The sequence below is a fragment of the Lissotriton vulgaris genome, chromosome 9, assembly GCF_964263255.1.
Source record: "Lissotriton vulgaris chromosome 9, aLisVul1.2, whole genome shotgun sequence".
NCBI lineage: Eukaryota > Metazoa > Chordata > Amphibia > Caudata > Salamandridae > Lissotriton > Lissotriton vulgaris.
The window spans coordinates 568,492,995-568,512,606 of record NC_141697.1 but is presented as its reverse complement, the minus strand read 5'-3'; the positions used below and the strand labels follow the sequence as shown (position 1 = coordinate 568,512,606).

The 19,612-nt window shown below is 47.0% G+C and overlaps 1 protein-coding gene across 1 annotated transcript in view; it reads right to left on the bottom strand.

Annotated features, from left to right (window-relative positions):
• The window catches only part of WDR74 (WD repeat domain 74), a 74,763-nt gene that overhangs the window by 39,709 nt on the left and 15,442 nt on the right, over positions 1-19,612 (bottom strand). Inside the window, exons 2-5 of the mRNA XM_086938115.1 lie at positions 2,702-2,808; positions 1,129-1,250; positions 909-972; positions 13-156 (exon numbers count right to left, since the gene is read on the bottom strand). Coding sequence (XP_086794241.1) covers positions 13-156; positions 909-972; positions 1,129-1,250; positions 2,702-2,808 — 437 coding nt within the window. The remainder of the gene's footprint in view (positions 1-12; positions 157-908; positions 973-1,128; positions 1,251-2,701; positions 2,809-19,612) is intronic.

Genomic DNA, 19,612 nt, shown 5'->3' with positions numbered 1-19,612 from the left:
TGCAGCACTCACATTCTTTGCTTTGAATACAGGGTTCTGTGGATTCTCCAGGTCCCAAACTTTTAGACAGTTCTCCTTCCCTCCAGTAGACACACAGTGGGGCTTGCTTGGGTTCTGACGCATCTTATAGACTCCAGGGCCCACATTTACCTCTACCTGCAGGTGGAACCATGAGAGGATTGCATTAACAAATAAAATATTACCACAAAAATGTGTGTGTTCCCAGTGTATTAGAACAGGGCCGTGAATGTCAGGACTGTTGTGCAGTCACAAAAGTCTGTGTTTTCCAGTACTGGAATATCAGTGGACAATGCAGGGTAGGATTTGTGTGCACTGGCACAGCTCAGCGTGAGGTTTGCAGTACTGGCATAGAAGGAGTACACTGGGAAATAAGCGAGATGCACTAGCTGAAAAGTTTGTGTGCCTCAGTGCTAGAATCCAAAATAATCTTAAAGGGAATAAATGTGGTGCATTGGATGATTTTTGTGTAGGCTCTAGTACTTGGATTTGCAGAGAGCGCATTGGGTTAGAACAGATATTTAATGGCAGAATTAGTTCCGATAGCTTGAATGCCATAGGGTGGTGCAGAATTAGGTGTGGTTCTGATCGCTTGAATGCCTGATCGCTTGAATGCCATAGGGTGGTGCAGAGCAGGATAAAGGTGCACCGGCAAATATGTGTTGGGTTCTTCGTTCTAGAATATCAGAGCATGCAATACTTAAGGTCTGATCTTGACTGGCACAGCAGCATATGGGTTGGGATATGAAAATATAAGATAAAGCTGCATGTAAAAAAAGTAGGCACCGTTGTAGATTTCCAGTGCTATATTCCCAGTGCTATATATATTTCCAGTGCTATATTCCCAGAAGGTGTAACAAATCAGATTTGATTTCTGTTGCCGTACTTACATTTTCTGAAGCGGCTTCTCTCCATACCTTGAGAAGACCAGACTCCACACATGTGATAAGAGCACTGATGTGAAAACAAACAAAGGTAACATTTACAATTATTATTTTAACACTTTAACAAAAACACAGTTTCGATTAAGATTGTGAAATATCTTTTGTGCTAGGAGCAAAGGTGTGCAGGGAGTAATGGCAGCGCCCTGGCTGCCCCTGCCAGACCCACCTGTTATTGACAGCCAATCCTCTGAAGGGTCCCTCGCCGCCAGCACAATCCCGGAACTCTGTGTATTTGCCTTTTTCGGTGTTGAAAACCTTCACTGTCCCATTTCGGCATCCCAAGAGCACCTATGTAAAGTAGAGCAGGAGGCAGTAGTATCTCATAAGATTTATTGAGATAAAGCATAAACAGGTGGAGCCAGGAAGCACAGCTCACATCAGCAGAGGGAAGCTTCAACTGAAGCTACATGGAACAAGAATGCAAGAAACAGTAATAAACATTCCACATGGTGGCACGCTCTAACGCGAGCCTTAAAGCAACATGCATTTAATAAAAGAAAGCACAACATAACACATCCCCCCCGTCACATAAAGGCGAAAAGGAACAACGAGGGAAGGCAAGGGAACGAGGGAAAGAAGGAAGGGATAAGGAGGGAAATAATGAATTAACATGCATTTAATAAAAGAAAGCACAACATAACAACCTACAATGATAGAAGATGAAAACCCTGTCTGAAGTGCTAGGCTGAAAGAACTGGCTCGGGAGGGTGCATTACTACTACATGACATCTGGAAGAGGGTAAACGTGGAGATAACAGCTGATCTGTAAAAGGGCCAGACCTTCGCAGCCAATTAATGTAGTCAGAATGGGTATTTAGGGGTGGTGAACTGACTATTAACTTCTCTAAGACCCACAGCAATTGTCAACACTCCGAGACAGAGAGACTACCCATAGCTCGTAAGCAAGGATCAAGAGAGAACTGATGATCACATGAAGTAAAAGATGGCGAAGACAAGTGCCAGACTGGCACCACAAGCGTTTGGAGTGACAGAGGGGCCCAGGAGTACTCAGAATAACAGAGAGGGCTGATAAAAATGAATACATAAATAGAATAGCTGAGAGGGGACCCGCAAGTGTCCCTTTGGCAGAGTGGGAACAGACATGCATCCCTTTGGCAGAGAGGAGGCTGGAGAGCCTCCGGTACTAACAACTACACAGAGAGAGACAGACAGGGCTGGCAGCCATCCAAGAGAGGGGACCAAAAATGTTCCATGGCAAAGAGGGACCAGTGAGCATTCCAAAGCAGAGACTGAACCAGCGTATACAATAACACAAAGTCTGGACCAGGAAGCACTAACAGGTAGAGAGAGGGGACCGGCGAGCACTACCAAGCAGAGAGAAATCGAGAAACTTACACAAGCAAAGACAAATCAAGGACAGTCTGATGTGAGATGAGAAAAAAACATGGATGTACATTCCACATCTGACAAGAATCAATATGGGTAAAGTCTTTTCAGCTGGCCTTTTTGAAACACAATGGACACCAATGGCAACATCCCAGCTCACATATTTGGGGTCCCAGTCCAACAACGCATCCCCTAAAGCAAGTCGTTGTAAAGACCTGCGTGGTCAAGAAATGTGTGGTAACAAAGCGTTAGTTGTATTATTGCCCGTTTTGTAAAGGCACTATGTGGTTTGGCTGCGTGGTAAAGACTATTTCCCATCTGGGGTTTGTAACCTTCATGGTAATGCAAATTCGTCTAAAATAGCCAGGCATTAGAATGTAGGGTATCCTTACCTCAGACTCCTGCTCATCTCCCCAGCACATTGCACAGACCTCCTGGTCACGGGACAAACTGCTCACCTCTGTGTAGTTGGTGGCTTGCTTTCTATGCAGATTTACACCTGAGAAAGAAGGGCAGGCTTGGTGTAAGTGACATCTAATTGTTGCTTTCTGTGCAAGGAAGTGCACACTCATGCTTATATAGCTACATATTTCTTGGCAATGAACATGTGGTTTGTACCCTCATTTAGCCTCTTAGTGCTACAGTGTCTGTGCTCTGGGAGGGGGGGGGGCACGTTATGTCCACATGGGTCAGACGCATGAGCTTCGAAAAAAATCCCTTCATTTGCACCTCATGCATCCCTTGTATATTCTATTTAATGCTAAAATATGTGTTAGGAAGGCTCCCATTAAAGGGACCTTTAAGCACCTTGAAGCTCCCTTCCAAACAAGAGACTGCTTTGATACTATCAAGCAAGCCCTCTGACTGGTACATAAACGTCCAGAACTCCCAGTTCATCATCTCATGATATCACTTTTGATGACTGAAATAGCAATGTGTGAGCCATAGTCATTGTTGAGCCTTGGATCTGCAACATAACTTCGCTCAAACCACCGTTAGCTACTAAGATTACCTTCACCTTGTGTAACATCATTGCTCCATTTATGTCATTAGTTATGCAATGCTTAACTGCCACAATTCTGAAGTGAACGGTCATCTCCCAATTGGAAATATTCTTTGAACTCGTAAACAACCACCAAATCCATTTCTTCCTATTAGGATAACGAGATTCCTTTTCCTGAACATCAAAAGTTAGCACCCACCTAGAACCACACCTTAAATCTGCTATTTTGGTGAGCCAACACTCACATTTATCTCTTCCTCACACGCCAAAAGAATCAAATTGATTTCTCTCAACAGGGCATATCTAGACTCAGATCTGTGGTATTTAGCAAGGCTTATTCACATTCCTCCACCTCATTATCAAACATGGCTCAACGAAGCCTTTTTTATTAGGTAACTAGAAGCCCGTCCCGGTGTTGTCCGGGCATGCTGTAGCCGACACCACTGTACCTTAACACGCTCCAGCCGCGAACGTGTTTGTCTGATGTTTGCTCCATCCCTGAATGTGTTTGGCCCACAACAATGCTAAAGGACATGCCCACTCGTATTGGAACGCTAGTCCCACAGAACGCTTCTCTTTTGCTGAATCCCACAACGCACATGCCCACAACTAACTACTTTTCACAAAACGTTCTTTTCCCCTTCTAATGTATATGTTGGGCTGCTGTATAGTCTATGACCATCTGCTGATACTGTAGCTTGCAATGCTGTATTGGGTGTTCCGATTGGTGCTGTAGTTCTTGAGTTTACCCGCTTTAAAGGTTTGGGATCTCTCTTTATAATAGTAAGTATAGATATATAGATTCAGTTTCAAATTCTACTGCTATGCAAATGATACAAACAAATTCTTCTCAGGCTTCATGTCAGCCTTCATATTCCTCCATTCAGTCCTTATCATGCTCAAAAGCTGTTCATTTCTAATGGAGAAAGACGAAAATTTTAATTTTCAACAGCTGCACTGATGTTTGTAACTCTTTCACTTGGCATAAATACCTAAGGCCTCACCTCCTACCCTCCCCTGAGATCAAAGTCCTTGGCTTGTGTTTCAACACCAACCTCTCCATGGTGGTGAACGGTGTCACTCCTGCCTTCCTCACACCCTGCCAAATGGCTCCAACCTTAACAAAGTCCATTTCTTTGTCTTCTCAAAGCCAGACCTAGAGCTCAATTTATCTCCACTGCTCATATGGAGCCTTTGGGAAATTAAAGAAACAATGAAAATATCACACTGCCTGCTGCCTGGATACTTAAATTCCTCCAAGCCAACTCAATTTATCTACCCAAGTACGACACAGTCTACTACCAATGCCCTCCCCTCTTTCTTCATCTATAAATACACTCATTACTCGGCCGTGAATTATCTTCATTTATGTACCTCACTTCAACTAGAAATGGGCTGCAGTTATGTAATCGCAATATTTATTATTCACCTGTAAAACTCATCAGTCTATCAAGGGCATTAGAGTTTACCTACCCATGCACCAAGCTTTCATGACTATGCTTCTAACTTTTCAATACAATTTGTGTTTTCTTCCAGCCAACATGTGCTTAGTGTCATAAGGTCATCTTTGTGGTGTAGGATGCACGCTGTAAATGTTTTAAGCAAATAATTTAAAAAAATACATTAATAAGGACAAATGTTATGCTGTCAAACCAACTTTCTGGTATGCCAGCAGTCATGGCCCCATAGCAAAGTGAGACCTCTGAGCATTAATCATCTGTCGGTCTTACATGCCCCATTTCACATACCAAGTGAAGCGATCATACCACCGTATGACTAACATGTTACCAGTGCAACCCGAACAATAACCTAGCTCTGACCAAATTCCCACAGAACCACACCTCAATTTAAAATACAGTGGGTGGGCAAATCTTTATGGGGCTTGCCTCACTATCTTTGGGATCTGAAAGACCTTGTCAGCACAGAGCAGGAGCCTTCACCAGTAAGAGGCTACTATGACACATGTGAGTTGTGGATGTCTTGCTTAAGGAGATACCCAGTGCCAGGCATTCACTGCTGCCCTTACACACACAACTGCCCCCTCAGCCCGACGTTTCTGCCTTGGAACTAAAATATAGCAAGTAGGGGGTATCGAGCTCTAAATAAAAGCAACATAATATTCTGAAATGAACAACATTGCAACTTTGACCTGTGCAATAATCTTGGGTGGGCCTTTAAGGTGTCCTTCAAGATCTTTCAGAATTTATAGGGTTACATCCAGACCAGGTTACGCCATTTTCAAAATTACCACAAAGCCCTCCAGTGGATATGGGCAATCCGGGCAAAACAATTAGACACTGTATGTTGGTTTTCAATATGTGGAAATATAAAAGGGTAAGGTCTTTCTCCGATCTGGTATAACAAATGTAGTCACTCTGATTGTATGGATTCATTCATATGGAATATTCTATTCATGTATTAACACATTGTATATTCCACAGAAATACAATAAAATATTTCACAGATCAAAATAATTTTGAAATATAATGTTGAAAAGAAATATTAATTTTCACTGGTAAAAAACCCAGAGCCAAGTCACAATCCCTGGTTTGGCTAGCATGAGGTAGATGCATCAAATCTTGAAAACAACTGAAACAAAGATTGCAGTCCTAAGATTGGAGTAAAAGAAATGAGTCCACTACTTATCCACAATCTGTAGATCTCCAGTTTTAAAATGTATATAAAAACGTTCACTTCAGGATAGCTCTTCAGACCATAATTAGGGAAAAATCTACACAATAATGCCAGTCTCTTTATTCTTAAACCGTGATCAAAACAATGTATGCAGCTTTGAATTTTGATTGTTTTTTTAAATCCAATTCCTCAAAGATGGTTTAGTCATTCCACAAATCTAGAGCTATTGCTAGATTGGTAGCCACATTGTTACTGTGCTATAAAAGATAGATTTATGTCAAAGGTATACAGTAAAATTCTGGTGACCTGAGGGGTGCAAACCTTGAAGAGAGCTTACTTTTTTGAATGTCTATAAAGCTAAAGAATCAATGTAAACCAATCGCCACACCAGTTGCTTTGGCTTTTAGCAATCTTTGTGGAAGATTTCTTCTGATTAAGGGCCAGATGTATCAAGATACCCTTTAGCGATTCTCAAATAGCAATTTTTTGCGAATCGCTATTTGAGAATTGCTAAATGGTATGTATCTAGAAATTCGCAATTTTTTAGCGATTTCTTACAATTCCTTAATTGCGATTAGCAAATTGCTAATCACAATTAAGGAATAATTTCCCATTCATTTCTATGGGCCAGGAGGCCCATAGGAATGAATGGAAAGTTATTCTCAATTTGCGATTCGCAATTTGCTAATCGCAAATTTAGAATAATTTCAAGGGTGCAAGGGTGTCTTAAGGACACCCTTCTGCACCCCTGAAATTTACATATGTGCGCATATGGCGCACATACATGCCCTAAGGGCATGTATGAGCGTCACATGGCACCTTTAAAATTTTCAAAAAGTGCATTTTCGAAAGAATTCGCAAATTACCACCAACTACAAGTTGGTGGTAATTTGCGATTTCTTAGAGTGAAATTGAAAAACTTTCTTCTTTCTTACATACCATTTAAGGAATCGCTTTTTGCGATTCCTTAAATGGTAGCGCAAAATGAAGGAATCGCAAATTTTGCAATGCGATTGAAATACATCGCATTTCCCGTTTTTTTTGTCGCAAACGCTGCTATTTTGCGATTCGCAGCTTTTGCGACAAAAACAACGCTTGATACATCTGCCCCTAAGACCCTTAAATTGTGGTATTGGGTCACTATTTTCTATAAATGATTATCAGCAGACCATTTGCGATGATTAAATGAAAATGAATCTTCAAAGATCATAATATTTATTTTGGAAAACATTAACAAATGCAAATTTTCTAAATAAGTTTAAAAACAATTAAGTTTGCTCTGGGGGCCAACCGGGGTGAGATCGAAAATACAATGTCATCAACATACATGAATAAGTTTATTTTTTACCACTCATGTTAGGTTTCAACACACTGGGGGCACTGGCACGAACCCTGGGGAATGAGTTCCCGCTGTTCCCGGTGGGACCCTTTCTGCCCGGCGGCTGGACCGAGTTGCAGGGGTGGTGGTGGTGGAGGGGCAGTGCCCCCAGTCCCTAGAGTGTGGGGGACCTGCGCTGCCATCCTGAAGACGCCTGCAGTGAGTGAACTACTTGTGGTGCTGGGCCATCAGAGGCGCGCAACCAGGCGGTGCCCCAGGTGTGGTGGAGGGCGGTGTGGCAGGGCCCTCCGGGACCTGGACGCCCGGTCTCTTGCCCTGGGCTGCAGGTCGAAGATTAGGTACTCAAGCGCGCTGTGCGACAAGTGCACTGGGGCCCCATTGCACAGCAGCACGGTGTAGCCCCCAGGAAAAGGAAAGGTGGTCCGACACCGGCCTCCCCCATATGGACAGTGGTATGCTTGGGCCTCGCTGGCCTTGGGGTCATCAGCGGAGCCCGGGAGGGGCCAGGGTTGGCGGCGCATGTCGGTGGTCGGGTCGGGCCACGGAGTGGAAGATCGGGCCCTTGAAGGTGAAGACGGTGGAGTATTGGCAGACGTTGGGGCTGTCCTTGAGGAGGTGGCCACCTGCAAGTGTGCTTGGAGTGAGATAGATTCTGCGTTGGGCCTGTGGTCTGGGCTTTGGGCTGTGTCGGTGCTCAGCCGGTTCAATGGCTGTTCTTGAGGATCTTGTGGCAAGACACCCCCTGAGACAATGACGCGGGACAAAGGTGGCGGGGGTTCTACCAAGCAGGGCACCCTGGATAAATTTACTGGAACGGGTGCGGCTGCAGGGGCTACGGGAACGCAGAGCCAGGTGCCAGACATTGCGGCGTTAATGGCTGCCATTACCCAGTCTCAAGATATATGTTACATGCGGAGATCGGGGCTGTTGGATCCGATGTCATGCTACTGCGGCAGGATTTGCGCAACGCCATCGATCGCATAGCAGGGACTGAGGCCTGAATATCGGGGTGGAAGACTATGTTACGACCCATAAAAAGAAGCTGGCGGCAATGGAGAAGATCCAGAAGGGGTTGGCGCTGCAGGCAGAGGACGCTGAAGGGAGGGCTTGGCGCAACAATCTCCGCTTAGTAGGATTTCCGGAGGGTTGCGAGGGAGATAGCTTGGATCGCTTTCTGACATGGTGGCTGGAGGGCTGGCTCCCCCCAGATACCCTCTCCCGATGCTTTGTGGTGGAGCGCTCTCACAGGGCCCTCATGCAGAAGCCCCCACAGGGGGCGCATCCCCGGCCGATCATCCCCAAATTCTTGAACTATATGGACCGCAATACTATCCGGAAGCAGGCCAGGGCTAAGGAGTCTCTTACATGCGACAACGCAAAGATCCTCATCTTTCCAAACTACACATGCCTGGTGCAGCAGCAGGGGCAATCCTTAGCGGCCAAGGCTCGTCTTCGACAATTGAAGATCCAGTATGCGCTGCTGTATCCAGCCCGCCTGAGTGATATATAGGTCCAGCACTTTGTTGTTCGACTCGCCGGAGGAGGTCTTTAGATGGACGGATGAAACTGTACGGGTGCGGGTTCACACACCGTCTGGCCGAGACTCGGATTCGTTGTCAAATGAAGCGGCACGGAAGGGACAACAGGGTCAGCAGCGGGGAGGCAGGAGATCGGGGTCCAGGTGGCGATCGTGGTCTGGTTCGGACCCCGGCGGGATGACAGGTCGGCGGAGAGACAGGCTTCAGCGGACTGGTTAACCGGCTCTATGGGGACTGATATCCTTGTGGTTATATTTTGTCGTCCGAATGGGCACATTTGTGGGGCTGGGTACCCTGTCACGTAGTGGTGGGCGGGCAGGGGAGAGGCCCAGCGGGGTATGGGTGGTCAGTTGGGATCCATTGGAAGGGTTGGTACCGGTCCCCCTGTTTGGGATTAGGCTCCTATCTGACCGCGACAGAGACTTCCATGTTTGGGAGGTACTGGAGGGGGGGGGGGGGGAGGGGGGGGGGGGTTGTTCAGGTTGTTTGATTGCGCATTCACACCCATTGACTGGAACCTTGGCTGTAGATTGGAGAACACGTATGTCTGCTGCAAGAATGTCTGTTTTTTTGCCATGCCTGACACTGAGGTGGAATGGCGGATGACCCGTGGGTCCATACATGTGGTCAGGAGGAACGTCAGGGGGGCCTTAGACAAGGTTAAGCGGGGAGCTCTTCTTCAGTATGCTAAGAGGGCTGGGGCCGACGTGCTCCTGCTTCAGAAAACACACCTTATGGGTACCAAAGCCTTATGCCTCCAACGCTACGGATATGTTCAGGTGTTTCACTGAGTTCACGAGAGGCTCGCATGGAGTGGCTGTGTTGATTCATCACAGGGTCCAGTATGAGCACGAGAGAATTTGGTCTGACACGCAGGGACGGTATGTTTTCGTACAGGGCAATCTCGGGGGAGAGGTTGTGATCCTGGGTAGTGTACATGCACCGCCGCCATTACAGTGGTCCCTAGTGGAACGGCTACTAACACTGTGGGGGATATGCCAGATGTGCTTTCTTTGGAAGGGGGCGGCTGGAATGATGTCATGGACCGTGATTGGGATAGATGGAGTGAAGGGGAGGCGGGTGTGGGAGGAACCCCCACCAAGTTGCATTCCCTGGCTGCCGAGTTAGACTGGACAGACATCTGGAGACACATTCAGGGTCCTTGCAGGGAATACACGTACTTTTCCTCGACACATGATTCCTTCTCGAGACTTGATTATATATTTCTCCCTAGGAGGATGGTCCAGAGAGCAATGTCAGCAAGCATTATGCCTAGAGCCCTGTTTAATCATTCACCCGTTGCACTCAAGGTCCGGATTGGCCCAGGGAGGCATCCTCTTAGATGGCGCATGTCGGGGTGGCAGCTGCAGAAAGAGGAATATAGGGAACACCTGACCAAGGAGATAGATAATTACCTTGTTGAGAACGTAGGGTCAGTTGAGTCACCAGCTGTGCTCTGGGAGGCGATGAAACCCACGTTGCGGGGGTGGATATTTCCTGGTGTGTGGCCGCGCGGAGGGAGAGGCAGAGGGACCTGGTGCGTAGGGAGGCGCATATTGAGGTGCTGGAGCGAAGGGGCAGGGAGGTGGATGGGGGCCGGCCAGGAGACAGTTGGTGTTAGCTCAGCAGCAGTACACTGCACTCTTGCTAGATGAGGCTCGTCAGGCGTAGCTGGCAACGAGCAGTAGGGTCTGTCAATGGGGGGAGAAATCTAGCAAAATACTTCACCGTCTTTGCCAAGGTACGTTTCATGCTCAGTCTTGGTCATGGACCCGGTGGGGGAGCCGATATTAGAACCCTCTGCTATTGCCGTGAACTTTGAGGAACTATACTCTCCAAAAGAGTGCCTAGATGAAGCGGTTATTATGAAATTAATTGACGATCTCCCGCCTAAGACGGTTTGGGATGAGGTGCGAGAGCAATTGGATCGGCCTCTATCGGATGAGGAACTCTGTGTGGCCCTGGGCGAATTGAATCCGGGGAAGGCTCCGGGTCCGGATGCGTTTCCCTGCGAATTTTTTAAAGGTTTTTTACGCAGTTGGCCCCACACTTTCGGCCGGTGGTGGAGGAGGCACGGGAGGATGGATTGCTTCCCCACGACTGGAGACATGCGGAGATAGTGGTATTCCACAAACCAGGTAGACCTCCGGAGCAGCATGCATCATATCGCCCCATCTCCCTCCTCAATATTGAGGCAAAGGTCTTGGCCAAGACTTTGGCTAACCGCTTTAAGCAACACATCACGACTCTAGTCCATCCGGACCAGGCAGGGTTCAATCTGGGACCGTGGTTTTTGGCTTATTTGCAGCTGTTGTATACTACCTTAACGGCTTCGGTGCAGGTGGGGGCGATTTCTCGTTCCTTCCCTATCCGAAGGGGTACCCGCCATGTCTGACCCCTTTCCCCCTACCTTTTTGTGCTCGCCATGGAGCCACTGGCGGCCTGGGTGCGAATAGATGCTCAGCTTAAAGGGTTTCGATGGGCACCAGGACTTACTGATAAGATAGCATTATACGCGGACGACGTGCTGTTGTGTCTTACAGACTTGGATAGATCGGGGCCACGATTATTGCGCATTCTCCAGATTTTCGGTGAGACCTCGGGGCTATATATCCACGTAAATCCACACTCTGGGTCCTGGGGGGTGGTTCTGAGGTGGGGGAATGGGCATCGGCCCTACAATTGCGAAGGGGGGGGATGAAGTACCTGGGGTTTTTTTTGTCCGATGTCCCGGTGGTAGCCAGTGAGCGTAATTTGGCCCCGGTCTGGGATCGTACTAAAGAGGATCTCAAGGTGTGGTCTCGCATGCCCCTGACGATTTATGGTTGGTCAGCAATATTTAAGAGGGGAACATCACTTACAACGCATTTATTACAACGCACTACCATTACAACGCAACCATTACAACGCAAACCATTACAACGCATTGCGCTGGGGGGCGCTCTAGGATAGGGAATATATTTAATTTACTATCCAACACCTTCCCTACTATCCACGGGGACTGGAGTTGGAATAGTAAATTAAATAAATCACTATCCAGCGCTTAAAAGCACTATACGTTGTAGTGGTATGCGATGTAAAAACCGCGTTGTAACAGCAGGCGTTGTAATAGCCTGCGTTGTAGTGACACCAATCCATTTAAGATGGCGGCGCTCCCTCGTCTTCTTTATCAGTTACAAAACCATCCCTACCAGATTCCAACCCTATGGTTCCGGCAGGTTAACTCGGCGGGTTTTATGGGGGGGGTGGGGGGCGCGGTTAGGATGACCCTGAGCACATGCTTCCTATCTACGTACACGAGGGGACTAGCTACATCGGATGTCCTCTCCTACTACCAAGCTGCACACTTGCTGGTTCTTAACGAATGGTGGTAGGGAGATAGGAATGACCCGGCTTATGCGGTTGAGCGGCAGCTCATGGGCATGCACTCTTTACATACGTTATTGTACTCCGCACCGCATCGGAAGACTCTGCCCCCGGCTACACAGGTTGTGTTTCATATTTGGAGGCAGGCCCAGCGCAGGATGGGGTGGTGGAATGTTCCAACTAAAGAGACTCCTCTTTGAGGCAATGGACGTTTACCCAAGCTTGCTGCCCTGCAAGGTTTTAGGGGCTGGGATTCCATTGGCATCTCGGTTCTGGGGGATGTGATGTCTGATGTAACGCTTAAATCATTTCAAGATCTGCGAGATGAGTACGCCATGCCACGTTCCCAGTTTTTTAGATACCTCCAGTTTCGGCACGCGCTGGCACCTTGTTTGGAGGGCCTGGAATCTCTCCCCGACTTCAGCCCCATTGAAGCTAAGGTCTTTATGGGGGAGCTGCCAGACCGCAAGATTTCCCGCATATATCAGACACTGATCATTCACTGCTCCGCAACTTTACAGCGGCTCAAGACAACTTGGAAGGAGGATGTAGGGGACCTAGAGGAGGAGGATTGGGCTGAGGCACTAACCAGTGCAGGGGGGCGGCAATTGCCACGCGATTGCACCTGATTCAATTTAAATACTTACATCAGGTGTACTTCACTAGGGTGCGATTGTGGAGAGCAGGAATGATTGTATCCCCAGAGTGTCTTAGATGTGGCTCCGAAGAGGGCACCTTTTTGCACACAGTCTGGAGTTGTCTTTCATTACAAAGGTTCTGGGGCGGGGTGTTTTCCTGCTTATCAGAAGTGCTGGGTTGGGAGCTGCCTCGTACGCCGCGCCTGGCGTGGTTACATGTCCTGGAGGGGATGGGGGGTAATAGATATAAGCAACATCTATTGTTGCTTGGTCTAACCTTGGCAAAGAGGGCTATAGCGAGGGAGTGGAAGGCACCGCAAGCCCCGTCGCTGACCGCGTGGAGAAATGGGTTAGATTTTTGCATGGGCCTTTAACAGCCGATCTTTACTGCCAGGGGGTGTCCCCGTAAACATTATAAGATTTGGAAACGATGGGCAGATTACCGGGGACTAGACTTGGATACGCCGTTGAAACGAAATGGCCCTCAGACAGACTAATGAGTATGAAGAAGTTGGGACCTTGCAGGGGGAGGTGGGGGGTTTGTATGTGTTGCCAGTGTATTGCTACGTGTTTCCGGGGGGTGTAGGTGCGACTGGGGGGAGGTGGGGCGGGGTGTTCTTGTTAGTTTTCTTTAATATAAAAAGTCACTGTCATCTGCTACTGTGCTTTGGATGTATGCAGCTGTCTCCGGAGCTATGCAATATATGTGAAACATGACAAATAAAGCTAGTTAAAAAAAAAAAAACAACTAGCATTTCTAACTAAATACGGACCCTGTGACCTTGGCACTGAACCATTTATTGTAGTTTTTTGTGAAATTATATTTTGCATACGCTCAGTGTGCTTTCATTGGTTTGAGCTGCACCCATATGGTACATGCAAAAATATTAATTTCTGCTGTACTGAGAAGAAGTTTTCATTTCATAAATTGCAGCTGTGTGCGTGTTTTTTTGCGCTTATGAACCTTCACCATGGTGAAAGCAACATTTCTCATACAGATCTTTGGCGTGAAAGAATTTAGAGGATCACAACTGATTTCTTTCCCCAGTTATTCCTCGGAAATCATTTACGCGCCGCAGAGAAGGCAAACGGCAACTGGAGAAATCAAACATTGCTAAATAATTAAAGCACAAAAGGTAGCAACTTCCAGCTCTCCCAGAAGAAAGGAAACTTCCAGTTTTTCTGGTTTTGTGAAGCAGCGCCTACTTTCTCTACTATAAATATGTAGCAGGAGTTTATCAAAGCTGCCCCTCAAATTTCTTTACTGCCAGATTTCGCAAGGACCAGGCAGGTTGCACGACAGAGCACGTGATGGGGACTTTCGACAGGTGCACTTTATTTACTACACCGATAACAGTCTGCGTTTAACTACTTCTTTCAACTTAATCTGCGTATGTCCAGCAGCCTGAGGATTTCTAAGACAACTGATACTTTCTTACATCATGTGTACTTGCCAGCTTTCATGAGTTCAACGTTCTCAACAGGGCGGTCTTCTCAAATGCCCAAAGCGCAGATAATAGAGAAATCCCTGTTTTTTCTACTCCCGTCTGTCGCCATTCCAGTTTCTTCTCTTCCATCCGCCATGTACCTCTTTCTTCTAGCTCCCACCTGCCCTGTCCCTGTTTCACCTAATCCCCTCCTGTCTTGTCACTGTTTCATCTCCTCCAAATACCAGCCCGTCCATTTCTTCTTCCAACAGACAAACGAAAACAAGCATATGCAATGCAATCGGTCTCACATTTGTGAAAGTTAGAGCTATTGGTGTTGAAATTGACAATTTTTTTTACTTTTGTTTTTTTGTTTACATAAACGCGGTGTAGTTGTAAAGCACAAAACAAAAAGCAGGAGGGAGGAGGAGGCAGATGCAAAGAGTGCAAGACACTACAGAAAAATCCTTCAGAGAAAGGATACCGTAATATGCCAATACTCCAGGTGAGGAGTAGGACACGAGAAGGTGGGACATATACCCACAAGAAACCATAGAGAAGAAAGCTTTTCAGAACCACACACACTTTAACCAATCAGCTGCAAGGGCGTGGCCAAAGCCCATAGAAGTGAATACTGCATGCCTCGCAGAGCACCCCATGCCTGTTGCTAGGCTCGACCTAAAAAGTAGTTTCCTGAACGTAAGTAATGGAAGGATACAAGTCACCTAATCAAAAGAATAGGAAAGTGGGGAGAAAAAGAGTAAGGAAAACCATCTAATAAGAACTAATTAAATGAGATTTAGATTGAAATCAACCAGTGATAAGTAATAGGTTGACCCAAAGGGTTAGTAACTGAAATGGGTCTTTCAGTAACGGTACCGCCCACAATGGATCTTCCAAAAACAAACGTTGAAGCTGTCTGCAGGCGATACCGAATAAGCACAACGTACAAATGATGATGTGATGGTTTTAGACATCCTTGTCCACAAACAAATATTTTTGGGACCTGGAGCAATTTTACGTAAACTGAATTTCCTGTTCACTTCTCATGGCAAAGAAACAGCAGATCATATTTTCTTTTTTTCTTCCTGTAACTGTAAGGCAAAAACATATCACTATTGAGCCAATTAAAAAAGAAGCATTGTTGTATCACTTGTTCAAACTTTCCGTTTGGAGGGGGTGCCAATCCTTTCATTACTGTGTAAAACCCGGTTGCAATATAACATCATGTTGCGTACGTCCGTGCATAATTTGGCTTTTTGAATTCCACTGAAGGCACAGATGTAGGCTCTGAATAATGACAACAGTTTGGCACATCAGCACAAACCACCCAAAGCGTTCCCTCTTTCCTTAATTCTCCCTGTTTGTTATCAATGAGACTCAAAAGACTCGGTCTCTTACCGTCTACTGTAGGTACCGGACTGTCAGTGTCTAGTGTAGTTAGCGATGGGTTGTTTCCTTAAAAGGGCGGGGGGGGGGGGATAACTAGATTCTGCCTAACCGTCAATCAATCAATCAATCAAAGACATTTAAAGAGCGCGCTACATACCCGTAGGGTCTCAAGGCTGTGGGGGGGGGGGGGGGGGGGGGGGGGGGTTGGGTGCCGCTACTGCTCGAACAGCCAGGTCTTCAGCTTCTTCCTGAAGGAGAGGAGGTCTTGGGTCAGGCGCAGGCCGGTCGGGAGGGAGTTCCAGGTCTTGGCGGCCAGGTAGGAGAAGGACCTTCCTCCTGTAGTCGCTCTTCGGATGCGGGGGACGTCGGCGAGGGCGTGGTTGGCTGATCGGAGGTGGCGTTTGGGAGCGTAGAAGTTGACTCGGCTGTTGAGGTAGCTCGGGCCTTGGTCGTGTAGGGCTTTGTGTGCGTGGGTGAGGAGGCGGAAGGTGATTCTTTTGTTGACGGGGAGCCAGTGAAGGTCTCTCAGATGTCCGGAGATGTGGCTGGTTCGTGGGATGTCGAGGATGAGTCTGGCTGAGGCGTTCTGGATCCGCTGGAGTCTCTTCTGGAGCTTGGCGGTGGTACCGGCGTAGAGGGCGTTGCCGTAGTCCAGTCGGCTGGTGACGAGGGCCTGGGTGACGGTCTTCCTGGTCTCGGTGGGGATCCACCAGAAGATCTTCCGTAGCATGCGAAGGACGTTGAAGCATGCCGATGAGACGTTGTTGACTTGCCTGGTCATGGAGAGGGAGGAGTCCAGGATGAAGCCCAGGTTGCGCGCATGGTCTGTCGGTTTGGGTGCGGTGCCCAGGGCGGGAGGCCACCAGGAGTCGTCCCAGGCGGAGGGTGAGGAGCCCAGGATGAGGACCTCCGTCTTGTCCGAGTTCAGTTTCAGGCGGCTGGTCGTCATCCACTCGGCTACCTCTTTCATCCCTTCGTGCAGGTTGGCTCTGGCGGCGGCGGGGTCGTTGGTCAGGGAGAGGATCAGCTGGGTGTCGTCGGCGTAGGAGATTATGTTGAGGTTGTGCTGGCGTGCGATGGCCGCGAGGGGGCTCATGTAGACGTTGAAGAGGGTGGGGCTCAGAGAGGATCCTTGAGGGACGCCGCAGATGACTTCGGTGGCCTCTGACTTGTACGGTGATAGACGGACTCTCTGTGTTCTTCCTTGTCGTAATGAGACGCCAAGCACTGTAGCATGTAGAGGAGGGGGCGGGAGCTGGAAACACTCCAACTTGTGTTCGGTGGGATGCATTTATAGTCAATTTTCTGCATTTACATACAGGAGTAGAGATGTGAAAATGCAGCTGCAGTTAGTCAGCCAATGTTCTCGTCAGCATCTGCGTTTGCTGTTATTGGTTACTTCGGGTTATACAAGCACAATATTCACTGAAAACTTGTGTTGGGGGAATAGCTGTCCGGCCTGAACTTTACGCTTCGTATTTTTTATATATGAGCGTGACATCCAAAAAGCAGTGTTTCAAAGCGCTGTACTGAAAGTGAAACATATTTAAGTACTAGAATTTGAACTAAATATTTGCGGCATATACATATAATATTTGTCACATGCAAGGATTATAACACAGCTGGTATGTACATATAATATTGATCTGTGATGTTTGCTGGTTAAAACTAAATCAGAGAAAATTAGGCTGAGTCCATCAAAAACACATAGACCGAAATACACTAGAAGCAAACGAGATGCAAAGACATAAGAGAAAGGGGAGAAAGGAGAAGGAAGAGAGGTGAGAGAAATACTTAAAATTAATTAACTAGTCCAGTGCTGTTGGAGGTCGCAGACAACATGAAAGGGGCTCAGGCCTACATCGATTTATTTCCCCCGCTGTCACTTGACTGTCAGTAAGCACACATAAGGCAAACCTGAAGCCATGACAACTCTCTGTACTCCGAACCTGGGAGTCTTATCTTGCAAATTCTGGGTTTGGGGAACAGAAAAGGGCTGAGACCCTAGTGAAAACTAAGCTGCCACTCAAGGCTTCAGGCAAAAGCATGAACGTTTCATCTGCCCGCGGGACAATATTTTCCGCTATTTATTTTTAAACACCTTGTGAGCTTTACAATGTTGAAACTTAGCATTTAAAACAAGTAGTTAAAGTGAGGCGCCCATGAAACAAGTGACGCAAGAGCCTTGAAAGCAGGGCGTGCCGGGCCGTCATTTTGCAGGAAAACCAGCTGTATTTAATTGAAAAATAAGTGGTTAAAGCGCGGCCCCGCAAGAGCCTCGAAAACGTGGCGTGCCACTGGAAGTGCTAGGTGTCATTAGAAAAAAAGTATTTAGCCATGCAGCACATTATTATGTATACATGACCGAATGAACATGCATACACAAACAAAAGCCCACATTTTAACAAAATACAAGCCATCGGAAACATGAGGGAGCCGTGCTGATGCACAAGCTGAGGCAAACAAATAATAAATAATAATAAAGAGTGCCCCCCAAAGAACCTAAAATAACAAGCATTTACAATGCAATGGTCTCGGCATTATTAAAGGTAGCGCTATTGGCATTGCTCATGACCTTTTTTTAAAAAAAATCATAAATAAATGGCATTGTCATTTACAATGCCAATAGCTTAATCACTCGCAAATGCATGACCTATTGCATTTACGCCCACACAGAGCCACACACACAGAGCCACCCACACAGTAATTCACATAGAGCCACCTACACAGAGCCACTCTCACACAGACAGTCACCCACTCATAGAGCCACCTACAAAAAAAGCTATCCACACAGAGCTACACACACACACACAGAGCACTACGCTCTACACACACACACAGAGCGCTACACACACACACAGAGAGCTACACACACACACACACAATGACAAGAGCGCCACACACAGACAGAGCGCCACACATACTACACACACACAGACTACACACACACACACACAGACAGAGCGCCACACATACACAGACTATGCTAACACATATCCTGCCTACTGTCCCAACTCCTCCGTGCACTGTAAACCCCTTTAGCCACTCTACACTCACCCCAAATCTTCTACACCACGAGAGAAAACCACTTCCAAACAATCACACGTTGGACCGCACTGCTATAATCCTCCTGCATTCAATTAATAAACCTGCTTATCACACAAATAAAAAAATCCTAAACTCTACATTAGCATTCAAAACTCGTCCCACAGCTTGATATATACATGTCTCCCTTCAGCCTCTCTCTAAAATCTAACATCACCCTCCCACTATTATGACCACCCTTGGTGTGAGACTCATAGGTTTCACCCCAAGAACCTACCGTTTACATTCTCAAACCCTACAAGATTCCCCCACCCATTGCACGCACTCAAACACTCAAGTTAAATACACACACACACACACACCATCTATAACCACATCTACACTTTGATGTATATCATCCACCCACATCACACCTATAGGCTCCACTGAGTCATCTTCGGCACCACACACCCACATCAAATGTCCAATAAGTACATTACACAAACACATACACATGCCACACACTTAGAGCACAACCCAACACGTATACCCACAAATTTACCCAGTCACGTCCACTCATACCATTCGCATGAACATGACACACTCGTCCAACACCCATTAACACTTAGCCCCTCTCCACTCCCCTACAGTATCTCTACACCAGTCAGTGAGTCCTACACCGACCCCACCAATTTGACACCACTACACCTCATTAACTCCGGCGCACCCTACAACCCCATGCCTCCTGCATACCTGCTCACTCGTACGAGTTCCATTCAATTAGTAAAGCAACGCGTTTTATTTAGAGCGCTTAGAAACCTAGACGTGTCGTGTGAAGCGCTATATATTTTTTTGTTTTATAGCGTTAATGGTACTGCTAAGTACGCCGCACACCGTTAAACTCCTATGCAGTACCACGCCGACCTCTCACGCCCGTTCCAA